Source organism: Nyctibius grandis, chromosome 1 (genome assembly GCF_013368605.1).
Source record: "Nyctibius grandis isolate bNycGra1 chromosome 1, bNycGra1.pri, whole genome shotgun sequence".
NCBI classification, from domain to species: Eukaryota; Metazoa; Chordata; class Aves; order Nyctibiiformes; family Nyctibiidae; genus Nyctibius; species Nyctibius grandis.
In genome coordinates, this window is record NC_090658.1 from 55,556,929 (window position 1) to 55,581,492 (window position 24,564).

The following is a 24,564-nucleotide window of genomic DNA, read 5'->3' on the forward strand; positions in this document are numbered from 1 at the left end:
ATTCATCTCCAGAGAAAGCAGCTGACATTAATTTCTACCTTTGCTGCACTTCTACAGTTTTCCATTGGAGGTCTGGCCACTAATTTGTCCAATTTGAACTTATAAATGGTAATAAGCTAATATTACTCTAAAACTTCCATGTCTACATGAAAATTACTGTAATAAAGTTATCTACAAAGTATCACTGTAAGAAAGAACTATTTTAGATATTTTATTAATGTGTTTTTTCAATTCTATAGTGTTTGCACACCTTCAGAAAGCTACTCAGTTTCTGACAACAATTTTTCTGACCTTAATTTAACCAAGGGCAACACAAATGACTTCAGCTTTAATTGAGGATGGAATCAGATGCGAAGTCCAGTGTTCTACATAAAAAAAGTTATTTTGATTACTCAGAAACTTCACAGGGATCCTGATCCATTGCTGACATATCAATTCCTACAATGACTAAAATTTTCCTCATTTCTCAAGCTGCTAAGAACTCTGAACAGTCATCTTATTTTCACTATATCTGAGATGTAGGCATGTCACACAAGGAAATCTTTCAACAGAACTGAATGGTAAACTGAAAATCTTAGCTGCCTAATTTCTTCTGAGTGATAAATTCTTCAAAGGTCAATCAAGATGCTTTGTCAACAGCTACTTTATCAGTTCACTGTGAAAATAAGTAAACTCTCACCCATTTAGGGACAGGAATAAGAAACTGACAAATGCTCTACACATTTATTAATATTACAGTGGTCTACAAAAGGTCAACAGTACTTTAATGTTTGGTTAACAAGTTCAGATTTTACATTCTCCCTATATGACACTGTGAGCAGGACTTTGAAAGGAAATTATTTTGCTTGTGATGTTTTCTGAAGGTCATATCTTTCTGGACCTGGGGCTTCCTAAATTTAGCCAGCCAAACCTTAACAAGGTCTAAAGTGATCTATGATCTTTTATTCCTTAAGTTCCTGTAGCGCTGCTGGTATGAAAGTTATACATTCTCCCTCAGAGAAGAAGCAGAGTTTTAATATCTGCTCAAGAAAACACTCATTTATGAAAATAAAAGTTTCACAAAGAAATCTCGGTTACAAATTCAAATGAAAAAAACCTGGGTGAATTGTCTCTGATAAAATTACTCCCCTCAGCAATGTTAGATTGTCTAAAGGATTTACATTGTACCAGGCTTCTTGAATCTTAAAGACAGAACCTGAAGATATTACACTACAATTACACTAGCTTTTTTTATGTTTGAAGATGTATAAATGCCTTGGAATTATAATGAAAAGGAACAGAAAGAAAGTACGTAATTGACCAAGCTGAGCTATGCTGATGGCAACAGAAGATTTCAACAACTTTTTTTGCCTTAGAATTGTGTTGTTGAGATGCAGACTGTCTGCCCAGTGGGTGATGGGTCAGGTATATGAGCACCCTAATGGCTGCATGCTCCATGACCTACCATCTTCCACCCACATTTCAGTCTGACATATGCTTTATGAAGCTGGTGGTTGCGTTCTCCACTGTACTCTGGAGGACATACCCAAGATACAGCGTGAGGCTGCACCTAGAGACTCACTGTCAACAGGGACAGGAAGTCTGGTCTGAAGAGTAGCCTTGGGACTACCCTGAAAGGTAGGATAGTTACACAAAGATCTGTTGAGAAGATACAGTTTTTATATAGTCACGTTTCACATTGTACCATTGTCATACTGTATATTTTATGGAATAAAACCCAAAACCTCTGTTCCTTACTGGAAACAAACACAGAAGTCTTCAAAGCTAATCCAGGTTTCCCTGGAAACAGAAGTCCTTTCTGACTCGATTTCTTCCTTTGATTTATCCCCTGTCTGGCTGTTCATACTAGTATCAGCCATTTCTGACATTTGTTTTGCATCAAAACTGGTATTATGATGTAATTCTTCTGCAGAGATAAGAAAACACACAGATTCAATACAGTGGCCACATGCACATTAAAGTAGTATCATTCTTATTTTGAAAAATTACCCTAAAATTACCAGGATATTTTCCATACATCTCAGAGTTTAAAAATAAAAACTAAAACACTAACCTAAAAAGCTCAAAAGGTGACTGAAACAACTCTGTATAGATACGTTGCTTACATCTGCAGCTGCTTAAGTACTCTGTCTCAATATGCTATCACATACTGAACTGTGCACTAGAACCTTTAATATAAGCATGTTAGGTGAACTCACATATGAATTCTGCATACATATAAAAGAAAAATACAACCCCTTGTCCAATGGTCATTTTCAGTGAAAAGCTGATAGGGCAGTATGATAAAATTTTTATAACCCATGGAAGATAAAAAATACACAGAATTGTGGAGGACACTAAGACCTATCCTTGCCTCTGGAACTTACATAGTATCCCCTGTGATCTGTGCTACTCACACAGATCAGTCTAACTGCTTGTAAACAGAAATAGATTTGAACTACATTATATGAATTTTCCTGTAGGAAAATCAGAACTACCATCAGACTCATACCAAAATATCAACACAGAAATGTCACGTAGACACATTTGGCAATCGTTTAATAACTTTTTAAGTTGTGTTATAATGTCACCTTCTCTGCCTTTACTCTGTGAGATTCATATGAATAGTTATTGAAGATGTTTAATCGGGCCCAAAAAAGAAGTTTTAAGAATAGCTCAGAACAGCTGAGAACAGTAGAAGAGAACAGCTCAAACATGAACAGCTATTAATTCAGAGTGTTTGCTAAGGAAAAAGATGAGGCAATATCCAAACAGGTAAGGTATAACAAATGAGAAAGCTAATTAGAAAAATACATTATTTATATTTAAATGTGCTTTGTAATACTTCATGATCAGCAAGACACATAGTGATGTGCTGGATAACTAATGAGTTTATAAGGTGTAGGTGGCTCTAAATAGTTTTCAACTATTTTTCAAGAACTGAAAGAAATGTAATGTAAGGAAATGCACCAAAGACCTTTTTCTCTTCCTTACGCTATGGAAAAACTACCTGAAAGCTGTAAAATCTAGGCTTTATCTTAGATTTATGTTAACATAGGTTTTAGGCCTCCAGTGAAATAACTACAGTGTTTGGCTTACAAATGTGCATATCACAGAGAGTATGACGAAGGGGTCACCAAAGCAGAACTATGCCCCATGTCATCTTCCTGTGGCTCAATGTTGCTCCTCTTTGTTCATTTGGAACATGAGTACTAGAATATTATCAATAGACCTTCTTCAGGATCAATAGGGTCAGTAGATCTCTGCAGCCTTCACATACAAGATATGCTCCACCTTATTTAAAAGTCAATACATAAACCTTTCTGTTCATTATGTATGCAGACCGGGGTCAGAGGGAAGATAGCTCTTGCAGTGCAGCTAAAGGAAAGCAAAAATGGTGTCAACAAAATGGCTGAGGTTTCCCCACTTCTTTTTGAAGATATAATGAGAATCTTGTGAGAATGTCATAAAAAAACGTATTTTATCCTTTTCGATCTATGCAGTCCAAAGACATTGCTGTTCAGAGCTTCCTGATACAAATATAAGAAAAAAGTAAATCAAACTGCTAACTATCATTTACCTTGTATGGAAGAAGTGCCATTTCCAGCTATGAGTAATTGCAAACACTGGGTGATATAATGAAGATGTAATTTATGGACTAAAATGATAAATAAATTTGAAGCAAATCTTAAGAGGTGTTCAGTATAAAATAGTATTTTAAAACTGACATATGGAAGATAACTGCAGCAAATAATTGTCCGTAATTATAATATAATTAATTCCTTGAACAAATGCAAATCCTAATCAAATACACAAGGATATAATATGAGCTTATTATAAAGTTAAACACTGCAGGGAGCTTCAGAAAAGGGAACAGCATATTTGAATTCAAGAATTTTATGCTACTTAGAACTCAAGCAACGAAGATTAATGTTACAATCAAGCCCAAGAGAAAAAAAGTAACTTGATGAATAAGGGAAAACATTCAAGTACAGAAGTAATAGCAAAACATGCATTGTAACAAAAAATAGAAGACAAATAAAACCAGATCAATAACTAAGAGCACAGCAGCATACAAACTAGAATAATTAATCCAAAAGTGAAAAAAGAGTAGCAAATAAACACAGATTAGCAGAGTTTATAACAAAAATCCCTCTTTATATGGCAAGAAAATACTATATTGCATGAAACCCCCCAAATTATTAGAAAGAGTAATGTTCTTAAGAAAGTGAGAAGACACCTTTTAAGAGAGTTTAGCATCAAATGCTGTCATTGCTTTTGGTAAGTGCTCATCATTTTTCAAGCACTGGCTCTTTATTGAGATGCTTAAATGGAAATCAAGCCCCTCATCAAACTGACTACAGTTTTGGGTGCTAACATTCATTCAGTATCTGGACGCTTTGTATCTGGCCCTTTATAGTCATGAGCTAGCTCTTTAGGAGAACACATGAATAAGCAAATTAAAACGTTTGCTAGCCAAGTAAATGAAAAAGCACAAGAAGATACTACCTTGTAAAGAAAATGTTCAAAATGGTTCAAAATTGAAATGAGTCCCCTGTCTCAGTTTTCAGTAAGAAGGGATAAACAGGCTGGCTTATTGGAATAGAGGTACAAACCCAGAAATCTCCCGTTTACAGCAGAAATTGCAAGAACATAAGACACTGAATATGAAGGTTGTAGTTAATTTCCATAACAGAGCATAGAGATAATGGCACAGGAAATCTCCAATCCACAAAATGGTACTTAAGAGAACTTGAAATGTAGGTTTTCTACCATGAGTTTGAAGATTAGCAAATGTTTTAAAGAAAATATGAAAAGTGATCTAACCAACTACAGATTATTTAGTTCAACGCCAATAAACCAAATTTCAAATGCAGGCAAATGGGTAGATAAATTGAAAGACAAAATAACTTTATCCAGGTAGAACATGTCAGACTATTTTAGAGTTTGGGTTGTTTTGGTTTTTTTTTTTGGAGTGGGGAGATTTTTTGATGAAAAAAAATCACACAAAGAAACAGAAGTATCATACATGCTCTGCCTTAAACCGAATTGCATTTTCTTTATGAAAAAAAGTGCTACATAATGCTGCAAAGCTGGAGGCAACCAACCTATCAATTTCAGGTCCACTTTAACAGAATGTCAAATTCTAGCTACTTTTATGGAAAATACAAAGATTGTCCACATGATCAAAGAAATTTTCCGCCTTACTGTGTACCACTTCAATATATCCTGTATACACTGTACAGTAATGTCATACTTAATTCCAGCACACTTATTTGAAATTTCACTTTCTGGTTTTGTCACTTTCAGCTTGTATTTTAGTTTCATTATGTCTCTGGACAAATAATGGAACAGCAAGATTTCTATGAGACAACAGATAAGCATGGGAATAATGTGATACTACAAACAACTTCCATCATATCCATTAACTGCATCAAAAGCAACTGGAAGTCATAGAAAAGCACTTGATCTAGAGTGCTTTATTGTAACAACAACACAGACAGAGTAAGAGTAAATGTATGAATTTCATTTTACAATAAAGCGCAAGTAAGTATAATTATATGTTTTAGGACAAATTTTTAGTTTGGGTGGATGTGCAAAGCTATGATTTCCTACTCTGACATTCTAGAGAAAGACAGTGATGCACTATGCTTTTACAAAAAAATTTCATTGCATTTGGTGAACCTCAATGGCGCAAAATTTCAATGGACTTTAACAGCCTAAGTAGTTTAATGAGAATATTTTAAACTATTTTTTTTTGAACAAACATAAAAGGACAGATATTTCTAAACCAAAAGGCTGAAATACTGAAAGCAATTATTTATTCAGGAAAGGATTTCTTTATATATGTGAGTTTATTTGCAAAATATCACGGTTCTCAGTAGGAATGTGTTTCAAATCTGCATCAAGTGAACAGAAAGAGCTTTCCTGACATTAGACTATTCATATATTTAACTGTCTAATGACCTGTAACCCAAGTCTGAAGAGATAAAGTTATTGAATTCTCATTCACATACTTTGAAAAATTGGAGCAATTTTTAGCCATGTTAAAAAGTATATTAAAACCCCCACATTCATAAATAAAACACTTCTTAAAAGATTTCCCTGTTTCTCTCAGTTTTGGTTCACGATTCATGGTCTCAGATATTCTGTGGAGTTGAAAGACTCATAATGAATCGTTTTGAAGTAATAATAATACAAAGTAACCCTCCTAACCCACAGTGCATGGCACAATGCAACTCATTAAACCAAGCTACATTACTAAGCCTCCTTTCCCAATGATTTTTTTTTTCTTTTAAAAAGAATTTTTTGAAGGTGGTTTTTGTTCATAATTAATTAAGACATTAAAAGAAATTGTATTATTTAAAGAAAAGCAATCATACCTGTACCACCTAATAGGAGCATAGAGCTCCAGTCTTTGAATCCTGTAATGATTAATACCGTTTTCTATGTAAAGTTGGGATAAATGGATTTTGCATAGAGAAATGACAACAGATGGGTTGAGATGGCCTGGAGATTGTGAAGAGAACCTGAGTACAAAGGATTTTGTTACAGTAGTAATGTGAATTATTAGTATTATAGGCCAGAGGATGGAAATGTCGACTTCGTCCTTTTCCTTCATTGTGCTATGGGAGCTTTTCTTCAATGGGCATTTCTTGAGTCGACATTTCATAGAATCATGGAATGGTTTGGGTTGGAAGGGACCTTAAAGATCATCTAGTTCCAACCACCCTGCCATAGGCAGGGACACCTTCCACTAGACCAGGTTGCTCAAAGCCCCACCCAACCTGGCCTTGAACACTTCCAGGGAGGGGGCATCAGAAAAGATGGCAATCTGGCTATTGACATACAGTAACTTCAGAATCAATTAATAGTGACAGCTACAAAAATACTCCAAGATCCCAACATACTCATGGCAGGCGTAAAGAGTCATCTGCTGCAAACTACTGTATTTCTATTAGGTTTTGGCATTGAGCTGTGAGAGAATAATTGAAGGATATATTTCCAGCTCATTAACTTGTAGCATTTGATACTGTGAGTTTCTTCTGGTTTGGTTCTTTTTTTACTGGAATGATACTAATAAAAATAAGAAATCATAAGAAAAGACATTCAAGCATTATAGTACCTGAAATCATTATCAGTTCTTAAAAGTATAACCTCAAAATTACATCCTTTGCCAGTACTGAACATATGTTTACCAAATTTGTTTAAAATCTATTTATTAGTATAGGTTTTGGAGAAGTGTGATTTACATTTGTTTCAAGATGTTTAAAAAAATCATAAATGTATTCTCACTCTTCATCATACTTTTAGTATGACCCAGGTTTTTGGCTGGGGTCCCCCCCCGCTTTATAACCTTTACACCTTCTATTACTGTATTTGAGGGTTACTAGAGATGGTTGATAGATTGCACTTTTCCAGAATGAAGATAATGTTAAAAACTGAAAATATCTAAACATCTTGGGTAAAATAACTAGGTTTAATTACTGTAGAAGTTAGGAAGTTGTGCACATGCTTTAACTGAGAGGATATTTATTGTATTTCTCAACTTTTAGAAGAGAGTATCAGAGATATTTACAGAGAATAACATAAAAATAGAAATGTTTTAACAAATGGCATTCTATGCCTTTTCCCCCCATGAGAATCAACCTTCAGAAATGCTTAAAAATCAAAAGGTGCATTGCACAGGCTTCTACATGGACTGAAGAATTGAAAACCAAAACCAAGATGAGTGTCACATGTATGAATCATGGTGTAAATAAAGCATGAATCCTATTCACGTATTTCATACATTCTTCTGCTCTGAGATTCACTTTCAGAACTCTGGTAAAAGGAAAGGTGTTTCCTAGCAGTCAGTTTTAGGAGAGGTGCATCAAGCAAATCTGGTCACTTTTAAAAAGAAGGCTCTTACTAACTTCTCCTGTTGAAACCCTTAAAACATTCACTTAAACAAAGAAATACTCATTTTGAAAAAATGACTCAGTTTGAATACTCTTCAAATACTAATCTCAAACACATTAAAAAAGTAACATTTGTTAAAATGGAAGTTGTCCTTTTTTCTTGCCTTTTATTTCAGAAAAAAAAAAGTATAATTTAGAGTGATTAGAAAAAGAGCTGTGTACAAAATGCAGCATATTTTACTGGAGAGTAATTTATAAGAAAAGTTATTTTTTCAAAATGTTCTCGTAAATTAGGGATTTTTTAATACCAATCTGAAGATTCTACTCTAGGTAATACTATTACCAGTTCTTCAAAATCTTTTCCTGTAAAAACAACACCCATAAATAAGCAAGACTGTTGATATTTGTACATAACGATTAACATTGAGGCCAAACAATATGGGAACAGCAGAAATCTGAATATAAACTTCAAACACACTTACCTTTACTGGGTCTCTTTGCATTTTGCTGCCAAAAGAGGGTGGTCTCCTATATGGTGGAAAAAAAAAACAAACCCAAGAATGGTGATTATAATCTTGCATTTTTTTTTTACAGAAAATACTTGGTTTTGCGGCAGTCCTTCCTGAGATGGAGAAACAAACTATATCATTGTAGTATATTTTTTTAAAGGAAAAATAGAAATAATAGAATTCACCATAATACCTACATATACATCACCAATAGACAGACCGATGTTTTTCTAGAGAGGTATATGTGATCTGGAGTCTAAGATAAAAGCTGTTCCACATGCCTACTTCTCTGCTATTAAAAAAATGTTCTTTGATATTACTGTTCTTTGACAATAAAATAAGTTCTATTCTAAGATCTAATTAGTCTTCTTCTCGAGCCAGTTCTGTTCTTTTCTAATTTTCCATTCTTGCAAAGTATACGGAGGGCTCCTTTTCCAACAAACATTGCTTGCTGTGCAAGTGTACACAACTGTCATCGGAAACAGCATGCCTGATTGCTACAGCTTCTTTTGTTTTCTGTCATCAGCTGCATAAATACAAAGTAGCCTGCTCTTTTTTAATGTTTTTGGCAAACAACTTTATACTGGTCAATGCCATTTCCAAACTAGAGCTGCTGAACTGATATAAATGCAATATCCCCTTACATTTAAAGATGAAATCAAGTCAGCCAGCCTTTCAGAAAGTCTACTGATTAAATTTGCAAAGACAGGGTCAATTTCTTTGAGGGATTAAAATCTTTGATACTGTTAAAATTGCATACCTAGCCATCCTTCCTTCTGAACCGCCCTCTTACCTGCAATATGACATAGACTCATAGACTGCACAGGTCTCACTTGCACTTTTTTTCTTCTTCCTTTTTTTTTTTTTTTTTTTTTTACAAGGGAGGGGGAGCAGGAGAAAGAGATTCCACAGTTCCCAGCTTATTTCATATTTGAATGTGGTACTATTAATGGGTTAACTGGACTAGCCCTGCCTTTGCAAAGATAAATATTAAAGCCTAAAAAGGCTATTGCAAACAAATTGGTAAGCTTCTTTTTGTCCCAGGTCTCCCTTTAACAAGATTTGTCATCCTTCCCCCCACCCAAACTCCTCATATATACCCATGCTGAAACTGATAGCATTGAGTTGGCCAACATCTCGACACACACAGTGACAACATCTCGAACAAACAGCTGACAGCGGCGGCAGCAGCGAAAGTGGCGGCAGCGACTTGAAGTTAGTGAGGGGGCGAGGGCGACATCGGGCTTAACCAGGCGGTTTTTCGTACTCTGGGCCCCCCCTGAGCCCCCTGCGAGCATCAGCCCCGAGCTGCTTCCTCCTGACCCCGGACTTGGATCCAGAGGTTCCCGGCAACGAATCAGGAGAGGAGGGGGCGTAGCCAGAGGCACCGCGGGCGATTTAAGCGATTTAAACGCTCCACCCCCTGTTATCGGGTGATAAAAAGTCTCTTGGAGGGCAGGGACTAGTCCCTGGCTAGAAGGGAGAGGGAGACTCAGCTGTGATTGTGTGAGTCAGCAGTGACTGGGTGTGTCCCAGGGCAGGAGAGGCTGCAGTTGTTTGCAGCTCGTTGGGGAGGGCACTGACTCCCTCCCAGTGCACAAGGCGAGGAAGGTGCCAAGGAGCTGTGAACCAGGGGTGTTACCAACAGGTATTTCCCAGTTCAGTGGAAGAAAAATGGTATCTACCCGGTGGAAGAAGACCAAAATGGATGTGGGAACCCAGACAGAGCTCCCACAGAAGGAGGTGATGGTGTAGGTTGCAGGCTGCAGGGAATGCTACACTGTCTCTGTGGTGTCAGGGGGCTGTGTGCGCTGTGAGCAGGTAGATGATCTGCTCGGCCGAGAGGCACAGCTGCAAAGCCAGGTTGAAAGGCTTCAAGCCAAAGTAGAAAGGCTTAGGAGCATTCGGGAGGCTGAAATGGAGATAGACTGGTGGAGCCAGGCTCTGCCTTCCCTGCAACAAAAATGGGAGCACCTGCCGGAGAGCTCCCAGGATCGAGGGACCCCTGTACTCTGCCCCTCTCAGGTGGAAAACGATAACCTAGAGGAGAGGAGTGAGAGGAGGCAAGTCTATGGCCGTGGCAAAAGGCGAGTGCCCTCCTTGCCTGCCTTGCCTCCACAGGTGCCTCTGAGCAATAGATATGAAGCCCTAGTGGAATACAGCCGGTCCAATGGGGATGTGGTGGAGAGGCAACCTATATCAGAGGTCCCACCACAGTCAGAAAAACCTGACAGGCGTATAGCTACCTCCTCTACAAGGAAGAAGAGAAGAGTTTTAGTGGTTGGAGACTCCTTCCTAAAGGGATCTGAGGGCCCAATATGCAGAGCTGACCCCCATCACAGGGAGGTCTGCAGCCTGCCTGGAGCCCGAATCAGGGATATCACCAGGCAACTCCCCAACCTGGTGAAGGCCACAGACTACTACCCCCTGCTGATCTTCCAGACAGGTGGGGAAGAAGCTGCATCCCGTAGTCTGAAGGGGATGAAAAAAGACTACAAGGCCCTAGGACGGTTGGCGAAAGAGTCTGGGGCACAAGTTGTTTTCTCCTCCCTCCTTCCATTTTCAGGTGATGACGTGGGATGGAATAGTAGGGTTCTCTCTATTAACGCCTGGCTACGAGACTGGTGCTACAGGCAGGGCTTTGGCTTCTTTGATAATGGCTGGTTTTATAAGACACCAGGCGTGACAGTGATACATGGGAAAGGTTTATGTCGTAGGGGCAAAAGGGTTCTGGGACAGGAATTAGCAGGGCTCATTCAGAGAGCTTTAAACTAGATTCGAAGGGGGATGGGGTAGTAGCTGGGCTTGCACCACTGGGGCAACGCTCTAGTGTTGAGGTAGACCAGGAGGCCTCCCATCCCCCTGGGGTGAAATCGGTGTGCCCAGCTCGCTCCCTGAAATGCCTGTACACCAATGCACGCAGCATGGGGAATAAACAGGAGGAGTTAGAAATCCGTGTTCGGTCGGGGGGCTATGATCTAGTGGCAATCACAGAGACTTGGTGGGATGCCTCGCATGACTGGAATGTGGTCATGGATGGCTATGTCCTGTTCAGGAAAGACAGGCCGCTAAGGAGAGGTGGTGGAGTTGCTCTTTATGTGAGTGAGCAGCTAGAATGTATTGAGTTCTGTCCAGAGGCGGATCAGGAGCGAGTTGAGAGTTTGTGGGTGCGAATTAAGGGGCAGGCTGGCAGGGGTGATACTGTTGTGGGTGTCTATTACAGGCCACCAGATCAGGATGAGGAGGGTGATGAGGCCTTCTACAGGCAGCTGAGAGCAGTCTCTCAATTACAGGGCCTGGTTGTCATGGGGGATTTCAACTACCCTGATATTTGCTGGGAGGCCTACTCAGCCAGCCATCCCCAGTCCAGGAGGTTCCTCCAGTGCATTGATGATAACTTTCTGATGCAAATGGTGGATGAGCCAACTAGGAGAGGAGCGCTGCTGGATCTTATCCTCACTAACAAGGAGGGTCTGGTTGAAGAGGTGAAGGTTGAGGGCAGCCTTGGTTGTAGTGACCATGAGATGGTAGAGTTCAGGATCTCATGTGGCAGGACCAGAATAGCTAGCAGAATCACAACCCTGGACTTCAGGAGGGCCAACTTTGGCCTTTTCAAGCAATTGCTAGGGGAAATCCCATGGGACAGGGTACTAGAAGGTAAGGGGGCCCAAGATAGTTGGTTAGCATTCAAGGACTGCTTCTTCCGAGCTCAAGATCAGAGCATCCCAACAGGTAGGAAGTCAAGGAAGGGTACCAGGAGACCTGCATGGTTGAACAGGGAACTGCTGGGCAAACTCAAGTGGAAGAAGAGGGTGTACAGATCGTGGAAGGAGGGGCTGGCCACTTGGGAGGAATATAAGTCTGTTGTCAGAGGATGTAGGGAGGCAACTAGGAAAGCTAAGGCCTCCTTGGAATTAAACCTTGCAAGAGAGGTCAAGGACAACAGAAAGGGCTTCTTCAAATACATTGCAGGTAAAGCCAACACTAGAGGCAATGTAGGCCCACTGATGAATGAGGTGGGGGTCCTGGAGACAGAGGATAAAAAGAAGGCGGAGTTACTGAATGTCTTCTTTGCCTCTGTCTATACTGTTGGAGGCTGTCCTGAGGAGCCCCGGACCCCTGAGGCCTCAGAAGAAGTCAGGATAGAGGAGGAATCTGTCTTGGTTGATGAGGGCTGGGTCAGGGACCAATTAAGCAACCTGGACATCCATAAATCCATGGGCCCTGATGGGATGCACCCGCGGGTGCTGAGGGAGCTGGCAGAAGTCATTGCTAGGCCACTCTCCATCATCTTTGCTAAGTCGTGGGCAACGGGAGAGATGCCTGAGGACTGGAGGAAAGCGAATGTCACTCCAGTCTTCAAAAAGGGCAGGAAGGAGGACCCGGGGAACTATAGACCGGTCAGCCTCACCTCCATCCCCGGAAAGGTAATGGAACAACTTGTCCTTGGTGCTGTCTCTAGGCACATCAAGGATAGGCGGATCATTAGGGGCACTCAGCATGGCTTCACCAACGGGAAGTCATGCTCAACCAACTTGATAGCCTTTTATGAGGACGTAACCCGGTGGATAGATGATGGTAAAGCTGTGGATGTGGTCTATCTCGATTTCAGTAAAGCGTTTGACACGGTCTCCCACAGCATCCTCGCAGCTAAACTGAGGAAGTGTGATCTGGATGATCGGGTAGTGAGGTGGATTGTGAACTGGCTGAAGGAAAGAAGCCAGAGAGTGGTGGTCAGTGGGACAGAGTCCAGTTGGAGGCCTGTGTCTAGCGGAGTCCCTCAAGGGTCGGTTCTGGGACCAGTTCTATTCAATATATTCATTAATGACTTGGATGAGGGATTAGAGTGCACTGTCAGCAAGTTCGCTGATGACACAAAACTGGGAGGAGTGGCTGACACAACGGAAGGCTGCGCAGCCATTCAGAGAGACCTGGACAGGCTGGAGAGTTGGGCAGGGAGAAATTTAATGAAATATAACAAGGGCAAGTGTAGAGTCCTGCATCTGGGCAAGAACGACCCCATGTACCAGTACAAGTTGGGGGCAGACCTGTTGGAGACCAGCGTAGGGGAAAGGGACCTGGGGGTCCTAGTGGACAACAGGATGACCATGAGCCAGCAGTGTGCCCTTGTGGCCAAGAAGGCCAATGGCATCCTGGGGTGTATTAGAAGGGGTGTGGTCAGCAGGTCGAGAGAGGTTCTCCTCCCCCTCTACTCTGCCCTGGTGAGGCCACATCTGGAATATTGTGTCCAGTTCTGGGCCCCTCAGTTCAAGAAGGACGGGGAACTGCTAGAGAAAGTCCAGCGCAGAGCCACGAAGATGATTAAGGGAGTGGAACGTCTCCCTTATGAGGAGAGGCTGAGGGAGCTGGGTCTCTTTAGCTTGGAGAAGAGGAGACTGAGGGGTGACCTCATTAATGTTTATAACTATGTAAAGGGCAAGTGTCATGAGGATGGAGCCAGGCTCTTCTCAGTGACATCCCTTGACAGGACAAGGGGCAATGGGTGCAAGCTGAAACACAGGAGGTTCCACTTAAATTTGAGGAAAAACTTCTTTACGGTGAGGGTGACCGAACACTGGAACAGGCTGCCCAGAGAGGTTGTGGAGTCTCCTTCTCTGGAGACATTCAAAACCCGCCTGGACGCGTTCCTGTGTGATATGGTCTAGGCAATCCTGCCCCGGCAGGGGGATTGGACTAGATGATCTTTCGAGGTCCCTTCCAATCCCTAACATTCTGTGATTCTGTGATTCTGTGATTCTGTGATTCTGTGATTCTGTGATTCTGTGATTCTGTGATTCTGTGATTCTGTGATTCTGTGATTCTGTGATTCTGTGATTCTGTGATTCTGTGATTCTGTGATTTTCTGTTCCACGTTTCAAAGAGGAGTTGTGGGAGCTATACTGACTTGGAGCTGCTTTTATGCTTTCTCAATACAATCTAGAAACATCTTTTCAGGGGCAGACTGACATAATTTAGGGTCTGAGCAAGTTAGGCTGGATGGCGGGTCACAACAGTACCTAAAGCTTGCACAAGGTCATTGTGCTGTAACTCCAGGTCTGCCTCAACCCTCCTATTACAGACTACCCTGCACACACAATATGCAGGAACACGTGAATGCTTCATTAGAGGCAAGCCTTATGGCTTTCCACTTGAATTCCTAGCTGCAGTAAAATTCTTCCTGCAGCATTTTACAGCACTTCCACAGGCCCAGAACAGGCTCAGGAATCTCATCTCTGTCAAAATTTTAGGTGTTTGATCTCCTCTGAACTAACTAAAGGAAAGAGTTGAGAGAATAAACTACAGATTTAAGAGTCTCTGTCCCAAAACAGGAAGTACCAAATAACTTAATACTTATAACTGCAGTATGTTTAATTGCGAGAATTTGAAAGTCCCATTTTTGCATAGCACAAATCCTAAATTCTATTCCAAATCTGTTGTGGTTTTTTTAAAAAATGTTCATGAGTCAAAGCTGGGGACAGATCTAATATAAACAACAATTAAGAGAAAAATACATATATTGCTGAAATTGTTAACAGTTGGTTGAACAATTCGGTAGTTGAAATATATTGTGTCTTACACGTCCCTTTTTAGACTAATTTCTTGCTTTTCTAGAGCAAATGAGCTGAAAAGGACAAAATAGGATTTTGCAATTGCCCATGTACTTCAGCTCCTGTTTCCAGACTTCTGTACATACAACTGTGCAAAACAAAAGGCAAGCTGTGATCACTTGTCATATGACATTGACATTCATGTCTCAACATTTGGCGTGAAAATCTCTAGTAACACAGGGACTATCTCTCCCCTTTAAACTGTGACTTCAGAAGTACGCACTGAGCTGTCATATTTCTGCATGGGAGTCTATAACTTGCAAGATTCCAATATTGCCAAATTTCTCGTATGAGTCACAAGACGTACCGAACAGGTATATGGCAACTGTGCAATTTCTCAAGTTTCTTCTCAGAAATCCTGGGCACGTCCAAAGTATAAAAAGTATCAAATCTACTATACAACACATGAAGTATCAGATCTACTGTACAAGCCTTGGAGACAGTAATGCTTGCGCCACGAGCCCAGCACTTTCTGCCAGGCTTACTGTTCATGGACAGTACACATAATCCATGCTTCTAGTACAGACACGTGGCAGCTTACTATACAGCTACTTTGTTGGTATTAACAGCTGGCAGCAGGAAGGCCTGGAGAGATACAGAAAATCCTCAAAAACTGCTTCAATAGAATTTCCAGTAAAGGAGGAGAACGTACCCTGGAAAATCTGGATGCTTAGCAATGTTACTTCAGCCAGTTTGAGCTGTGAAAGCAATCTAACCACAGCTGCGTAGAGACTCCAGTAGGCTCATTTACTCAGTTTCTGGAGCACAAAGATAAAAAGTCAAAAGCTGCCTCTCTAATGGTACGGAATGTGTCCATCTACCTGAACCTCACTGATTCTCAGAGAACTGGGACTGTCAAGGGAGTTCTCATTCTATTATGCTATTGCCTCAGCTACAGTGACTAAGACATTGGCACAGAAAGAAAAACTAAAGACATTTTTCCTTCTTAATGAACACACATTGTCTGAAAGGTCAACTCTGCTGCCACAGTAGCTGATAAAGAAAGAAATAAAAAAAGACTTGGATCCAGCTGAGAAACATGAAAGGCTGCAGTTAGATTCAGGGAGAATGTAGTTATTTATTGTTCTTCCTGCAATCAATGGGAAATCTGAATGCAAAATGTGAGGGAAATTTGCTGGTTAACTTAAAAATCTAATTTATCATCTATTATGTTTTATAATCATTAACATATAATTGTAAAGATAATGGCAATTCATAAATTTATAGCTATCTCGTTACTTTCAAGGACTCATTTGTACTGTTCACCTCCTAACATTAGCTATGTTGTTATTTTATCCAAATCCACCAAACAATATGTTTTAAAATCTATCTGATATTTTTATAAAACCAGTATCCTTTTCTATTGTAGAAATGATGCATGGCAAAACCTTTCACACTCTTTTCTGTAAAAAACACCAGTCTTCTTGCAAAAATAAGCTCTCTGGATATAATTGCAAATGAATTAAAATGAAGTATTCAAATACATCATTTTGAAGATTAAAAATCCATTCTAAATCTACCTCCAAAATGACAAAGATGAGCTAAATATCCAACCCGGTATTAAATTTCTAGGTTTGATGTTGACCTGTGAGTTACATCATCAAAGGGTTTTGCATCTGTTGTCACTTGGACACATTTTTTTGCCTACTCCTGAGTCACTGTTTTCACTAACTGCAGTTTCAGTTTCTTGTTTTAGCTGTGATGTGGGAGAAGGTAACAAAGGTGGCTTTTGAAAACAGGCAGTGGTACAAAAGAACAAAAACAGCTGCGAAGTTGTGCACAGACTGAGGTATAGGAATGGCTTAAAAATACTGGATTACCAACTCAGCTTCTCTTTTATTCAGTCTCTAATGTTGGAGCTGTCCCAATCTGTATAAGCAAGTAGATATTTGCGGGTCTATCAGAAAGATTCTCAATACCACAAATGTCTAAACTGAGAGAACAAGTCCCTCTTGTAATGCACATGCCTCATATCTCATGTGTACTTTTTTTCCTGAAAAAAATAAGCAGGGAATTTTCATTTTGTACAGATTGAAGTAATTTTCAAAGCTATAAAATTTATAAAGAAAATATAATTTTTTATTTTCTACCTAGCCCTCCTGTTGACTCAATACCAATTCACTGGGCTTATGAACTATGTCATAAGAAGGATTAGAATGAGGAGAAGAAAAAGCTTGTTATGACACAACAGTCTGGAATGTTTATGGGGAACATGAAAAAAAACCCACACAACAGAGCATGCAACTCTGGTTGCATAGAGTGGTAGACTGGTATCAGTTGTAAAGCAGAAAGTAAGACTGAGCTTGCATATATAAAAGGATGGCACTGAAGTAAGAAAAATGAAGTAAACACGAACATTAAAGGGCAAGTGTGTTGTGTTCATGTCACTGGGAGAGAGTGGTGGCTTTAAACTTTCTGCTCTAGAAAGTAGCATTGCCAGGGAGCTTGACACTGAAAAAGCCACAAAGAGAAATCAGTGTGTTCTGCTTACGATTTCTGAATATAGCAATCAGGTCAGTCTATTAAAATATCTAGTAGCCATTGCAAATTCTGATGGTAAATATATTTGGATTAGATTTTTCTTGCTTTGTTACTGTTTAACATTTCCTCAAATAGAAGGCAAAGAGCTTTCTTCTCAATGGAATTGGAGATAACTTGTGTTAAATAATTCATCACGATGAAGAATATTCAAGTAGGCTTTTGAATGGCAGAGCTACAAGGAAACGCTATCCCAGGATAATCTTTTTCTCAAAAGAGTTTGCCAAAATTACATCTCCAGAAAACTGCAAGACACTGTGCAATTTACATATGCTGACCTTTTTTGCTTTTTTCCTGACCACAAAAGTGGATAAGGAATAAAAATGAAAGGAAGAATCAAATTCTGAAAACCTTCTAGTTCAGGAAGCCATTATTCCACAAATAGTTTTTTCCAATCAAATGGAACAAGTCAAAAATCTACTTTCACATGCATTTCAATGCGTCTTACACGTACAAATTACTTACCTTCCCACTGAAGAAGAATAAAAGCGAGCCCCTTCATCAAAGAACAAGGCCCTATTTTATGGAGATTTTAAACAAAAAATTCACAAAATTTATTTTCTTAACAACAGTGTGATTCAAGATCAATTTAACTACCAAAAATAGATATTTTAAAAGGGTTTTTTCCTAATGCAAATCCAGAAAGCTTTCAGAACTGTAAAATCAGAGGGAATGGGAAATTCAGGGGGGAAAAAGTTTGAAAAAAATCAATAATAAAGCATTTTTATTCTTTGGCATGAGTACTTTGGGGACACAAGGGATAATGCAATGTCTTTCAACTTGATATTCTTCAAAGAAGGTACATCCAGCTCCTAAAATTTTATCTTTCATTTATCATTAGTCTCTGTTTCTGTGACAACAGACCTTAGGAACAGTGAATCAGATATTCAGTGATGTAACTTCACACAGTTTACATTGGAGTAAATTGAAATATGCCAATTTAAACTCGCTGAGGATCTGGCACAGCAGCTGACTGAATTTTAGTCAGCTTAAATCATAAAACTGCTGCATCCCAATGATTCAGCAAATCTATATCAAAGGTTTTAAAGCAGATGTCTCCTGAATAGCAATTGCACAGTTTAAAAAGGAGACAAAGTTATTCACACTCAGTATATTACAATACAAAATTATTTTCTTTTGCAATCTGTACAAATGCAGTCCTACTTACATGCTGCAGCTATTAACAGGCATAGCATTTTTCAGCTGAGATTTAAATTGAGGCAAAAGTAAGGTTCAAGCATAAGCCAATTAGTTGCTCATTACTTCTTACATTTCATGTCTAAATCAGGTAGCCCTCAGACTAAGTCACACTCATGTCTTCTTCCAACCATTCCAGTTTTATCAATGTCTCTCACTTGTATTTTCTTACTTGCCCTTGCCTCTCCTTGACTTCATATCCTACTGCGACAGACCAGCTTTCTACAATCACATGGTTCTTACACTCTTGGACTAGGGGAGAAAATCAAAGTGACATTCCAAACTACTTTTATGCTTCCAATACATAAACATCTATTAATTTGTAATTAACGAAATCTATATTTGTACAGCTAGAGACTAAAGTCATGCAACCAATAATTATTATATATTGTAAGATGCTACTTACAGCTCCTTTGTACCCTGCTGTTTTTGTAATAATTTTCGTAAGTTGCAATTATTAAAAAACTTTAAAAAGGTCATCAAGTATTAATGAAACTATTGTTTATAAAATGTACACAAAATCCAGAATAGCTAAATATATATCCTATTGCAAAGAATTCTCCTTCACTACAGAATTAGGTTATTTTAAACTAATAAATAGCCCGTAACTCTATCCACATATGTACATTTTCTATACACACAATAGATATAGAACAGTTTAAAACAACTGAGTTTCAGATCTGAAATACAAAAATAGTATTACACTGTACTCTGAAGAGGAAACATATAAATAGACCCTCCAAAAAATACATAGAAAATTATTTCCCTTTTATTTCATAATTTACCAAACTAAATTATATTTTCTTTGTTCATGAAGATATCTAATACTATCCTTAACAGTATGTCTTTGGTCTTCAAACACATTTTGTAACCCTACAGGCAGTCACTACAAATACCACAACTATTATCCTCAAGCATACTTATCAGTTTGTCCCAGAAATGAACTGTAGAAATTTCAGAATAATTGAGTCATCTTTACTACAGGATTGTGCAGATAAGGACTTTGTTGCCTTATTTTCATTTATGCAGCATTTTGAATGAATACATTTTATACGTTCTTTTAAATTCTTTTCTATATTGTAAACATATTGAATGTAACAGATATGGAAGAAGTACTCATTCTTTACTTGGGATAGAAAATAAATGTAGAAGGGAGAACTGTAGTAAACACTTACAAGTTGAGACTACATCTTCCCCAAAGTATAATTGGTTTATTGAGTTGGATCCAGATTTTGAGTATAACTTCATTGAAAGCATTTGTATATTGCCTAGACTGGTTTTCCCCTCAGTTTTCTTAGAGTCAAAAAGAGACATGCTATCACATGCTCTTATGAGCAGTGTTTGCTGCAGTAAGTATAAAACTGAAGAGATATTGGCACTGCCAAGTTGGGTTCTTTTGTAAATGTGGAGCAAATAAAATAACTTCAGTGGAGCTCTATTTGTTTGTTTGAATATTTAAGTCTCTGTTTCTCTATGTTGCAAATTATTTCCCTGTACAAAACATTTTGCGGGAAATAGTGTAGTGTCCAGAAACCCTTCGAAAGTATACTTTTTTCTCTGTTCAATATATAAGATTTAAATATTACAAGGAGCATTTTGTTAAAGGTTTATCTAAAAGCAGACTTTGGTAGCACATGTACATATCAATTTAAAAACAAAAACAGAAACAAGGAAAAGAACACCACAGTAGTTATAACTGCCCAAAGTCATCCTACTAATCTTTTACTGATCTTGGCTAAAATTCATCTTATCTATCTTGGAAAATTACAGTAGTGACTTCTACCTAGTAATTAGCATTTCCTTGGCTAGCTTGGGCAACCTGTTGTCAGCGTGCTGCATCTAGTGAACCTGTTTGGAGGAATGTCACTCTCTCATGATGTCACTCAGGAAGCTTGAGTGTCTAATCCATGGCCGAGAATTCCCTTAGAAGCCAAAGCTTCTGAAATTTAAGAGCAGGCAAACTCATTGTTAGAGCCTTAACTCTTTTTCTAGATCTAGCCTGAAGCCTTTCAATTAAGAACCAAATGAGGATGCCCTTTTAAGGCATGTGTTTATAAAGTGTACATTTTTCAAGTAGTCATGTGCCTAGGTACATCCTTCACTGTACCTGAAATATAGTAATTGTAACATTAATCCATTAAGTAATATTTATTTATAAAAACCTGTGACTATCTTCTTAAGATTCTCCTGTACAATTGATTTTAAAAAGCAAAACCAAAATATTTTATAGTGTTAGCAATAGGACTTTCAGAATCTGAGGAATAAATCATAAAAAAAAAAGGTTAAACCAAAAAGCATTAGGAAAGATTTCCCATTCAGTACACATCAATATAACTATAAAGTGGAAAGGGTAGGAAAGTCACTTAAATAGCAGGGGAAGAAAAAAGCTTACCGAGAAATCTTTAAAAACCTATATTTAAGTACTAAGTATTTTCTATTTTGTCTTTCACTATCCTTTGGAATATAAAACTAGGTCAAGTTAAAAAAAAATAAGAAAATTATTACCTGAGAATAATCTTCTGCATTTGAGTGTCTCCTACTTTGATTCATATCCACATTACTGTCACTTACATTTTCATCACTTTCAGTAACAGAAGGGAGACGGGATATGGAATTAAATCCTTTTTGATGGTAGACTGTGGAAAGTGGCTAAATAATAAAAGAAAACTCAAACGCTTTAATCCATACATTTACTTTCAAATTACAGTCTTCATAACTACTATTCTTAACAGAATTTCGTCAAAATAATTTATGCCTCCTTTATTTTGACAGCTTAATAGGGCAGCACAAAATCTATATATGCATAATTCCTTATCGTTACTGGCTTGGCACTACACACATATCTATGCCTGAAAGACCTGAAATGTTGCCCTCCTAACTAACCCAAAACCCATGTCAGCTGAGGAAAACTAGATAATAACACCAGAAGTGAATAAATTTCTATGGCCTCTAAACAAGAAAAAAAATTATAATGTGCACTACTTAAATGTGTCAGCCTTTTGTGTCAGAATAGTTTCTGTCTTTTCCCTCAAAATGGGTCTCCATAGCTACCAGACAGCTAAAACACAAAATAACCAAGGAAACCTGTACAAGGCCTATTCTGGTTGTAGTAAAAGAAAGCTCTGTTGCTGACTTCAGCGGAGGTAGAAGTAAAAAACTGATGTAAATACAAATAACTCTTTGCTTGTTAAGTGAACTAGAAGAACAAGATCAAAACAATGTTGCACACATGCCAATTAGACATAAATGCGTAACTGTGTTATTTCAGCAATAAAGAACAGAGAAAAATGTAAGCATGTGTTATCTAGCCCTCTTCTTAAAGATTGAGATAATGAAATATCAAGATCTTCATCAGTAACACAGTCACAATTATCTTGCCTTTGAGTGTTTCAAAATATTTTATTAGAATAAAAGCAAGAGATTAAAACCAGTTTCAGTCCCAATTATATATCTAAGTTCCTTATCTTATTTAGGCAGCTGTATTACTTTAATGAAATCTAATACTTGCTATATAGTTTTGGTTACTACCTGTTAATTAAATCACAAGAGACTAAATTAGATGATTGTCATGGAAACTTAGCACATTAAATAAACTGTCCTTGACAAAATGGGGTAAGTTGACCATGAAGCAATCTATTAAATATGAAAAAACAATATATGTTAACATGCAAATACTGCAATATCTTAATTATTATTCTCTCATTCTTTTAATAAACTCTCTCCACCTTTTAATTTCCCATTAATGGAAATTGCTCAGAGCATTTTTATGTATTTCTACTCATACTATTTGAAAACAAACAATAAGTAATTTTTAGGCAATAAAATGATACTGTATCAGCAAAACAAAGACATTCCCAGAATATTCCAAGGTAATTTTTTTCCATGGACAAATGCTGCTGTTCAAAAAAAAACCAAAAAAACCATCTAACTGATTTATTATCAACCATCCAATCATGATGATCAAAATGCAGAACGTGCCAAGTATGTAATTTATTCGGTTTACTTAGGTATGTACTTAACAAAAGGTGTACACACCTTAAAAAAATACACACACCTCCAACAATTTACAAATTGTTGTTGGACTCAGTCTCAAGAAAAGAAATATCCTCCAAAATAACAAACACGTTTTGGTGCTCACTTGGTATGTGATACATTCAATGCTTCCTCTGTCAGGAGTTCAGTCAGAATAAAAGAGAGGAGACTAATAATTCTAGCAGTTTTCTACCAAATGTTCACATCATAAGCTGAAGCCTGACAGAAATGTATTATGCAGTAGCTCACAGGAAAAAAAACAAGGCCCTGATACACTTATCTGCAATCCTTCTTTTCTTGTCAGTGAGTAAGTATTATGCTGAATATTGACTAGAAGTCATGTATACATCAATTTCTGAAACTTATTCTCTAAGACACTGTATAAAGACCCTGGTTTTCAAGGGGTTTAGGACTTCCAAACAGTCTCTAACACAAGGCATTTACACAAAGTTGTGTTTTGAGCATGAGCTGCTTCACCTGCACTCTCAAGCTTCTTGTAACAACTATAATGAACAGAGAACTGCCTGTTTTACTTATAAATATTAACATTAATTGTTCCATGCCAAATATGTGACACCCATGAAAGTACTGAATGGCCAGTCAATGACTTCCTTGTTATGTGCAAAAATTGAAAAAGACTGGTAGTTTGAGGAGAAATTTGAAAGGCATCAAAGAATATTCCTATTTCTGGTAGAAGTGATTTATTGCATATTCTACATCTTTGGGCCCACTGAGTAGAGAAACTGGCAAAGTGTTTTTGCCTGACAGAGTTCCCTGCCCTTCAATGTCAGATGCTCTGAGAAGTGTGCATCCACCTAGGGGTCTGTCTGTACAGAGTGTGACAAGTAGGGACCCAACCCTCAGGTGTGTGCATGTCCACCTCCTGGTGGGCTTTCTCACTAGCAGGTAGATTAGCAGATTGTAGGGAGCAGCATATAAAGCTTAGAGCACCCCAACTTGCATCTCCAACAGGAGGTGTGTGCAAGTGGAAGAACCTGCACTACCAAAAGAGGTGTGCTTGTAACCCTCAGTGCCAGGAGAGTGTGTATAATTGCATGGGTATGCCTCTGTGAGCGTGATTAGAAATTCTCAGGATTAGTTACAGAAAGGTGTTTAGAAGTTTGTAGGTGTTTATTAACATTTTGTAGGCATCCAGTATGGTGGTTTGTCTGTTGTATTGCTGATACTGATCCTAAATGTACAGTTCACTGATTGTCAATTAATTTTGTGACATCAATGAATCAGTAGAGTGCTCTGATCCTGATGTGCTTTAAACTACATGAACTGAGCAGTTTTTCCCTGTGACACAAGTAAACATAAGCCATTGTGCTTTCACAGTGAAATGGACTAACAATACAATGCTAATGCGAAAACTGTATTGAATACTTACATGTCTGTAGGTATTGTGATAAGATTCAATTTGTAATTCAAAAATACACTAGCAATCTCAACATGTTCTTCAGGTTTCTTTACCACAGGCTCTGGAAAAAAGAAACTTGTTAAACATATATTCATAAGAAATATTTAATACTATAATTTTGACAAATAATTTCCATAGGGGATGCATCACCCCTAAATAATTCTGCAAGTATCATCACATACACTTCAATGGAAGAGAACAACCAGGGGTGACTTCAGGTGACGTATCATGAAAAAATAAGTGCTTAACACTCTGATCCTCAGCCTGCAAGGTACTAAAAGTGTGCTTAATCTGTATCTAAGGTTATTCAAGGTAGCTCACAACTATGGCAGCACATTCTGCCTTTGCCAATTTCCTCTGTTTCTTATTCCAGTATATTT

At 38.3% G+C, this 24,564-nt stretch overlaps 1 protein-coding gene across 1 annotated transcript in view; it reads right to left on the bottom strand.

Moving 5' to 3' along the window:
- ADGB (androglobin) overlaps positions 1 to 24,564 on the bottom strand; it is a 129,602-nt gene that overhangs the window by 59,066 nt on the left and 45,972 nt on the right. The window contains 6 exon segments of the mRNA XM_068409340.1: positions 1,738 to 1,906; positions 8,363 to 8,375; positions 12,830 to 12,847; positions 21,238 to 21,362; positions 21,365 to 21,381; positions 24,155 to 24,245. Of these exon segments, the coding sequence (XP_068265441.1) occupies positions 1,738 to 1,906; positions 8,363 to 8,375; positions 12,830 to 12,847; positions 21,238 to 21,362; positions 21,365 to 21,381; positions 24,155 to 24,245 (433 nt within the window).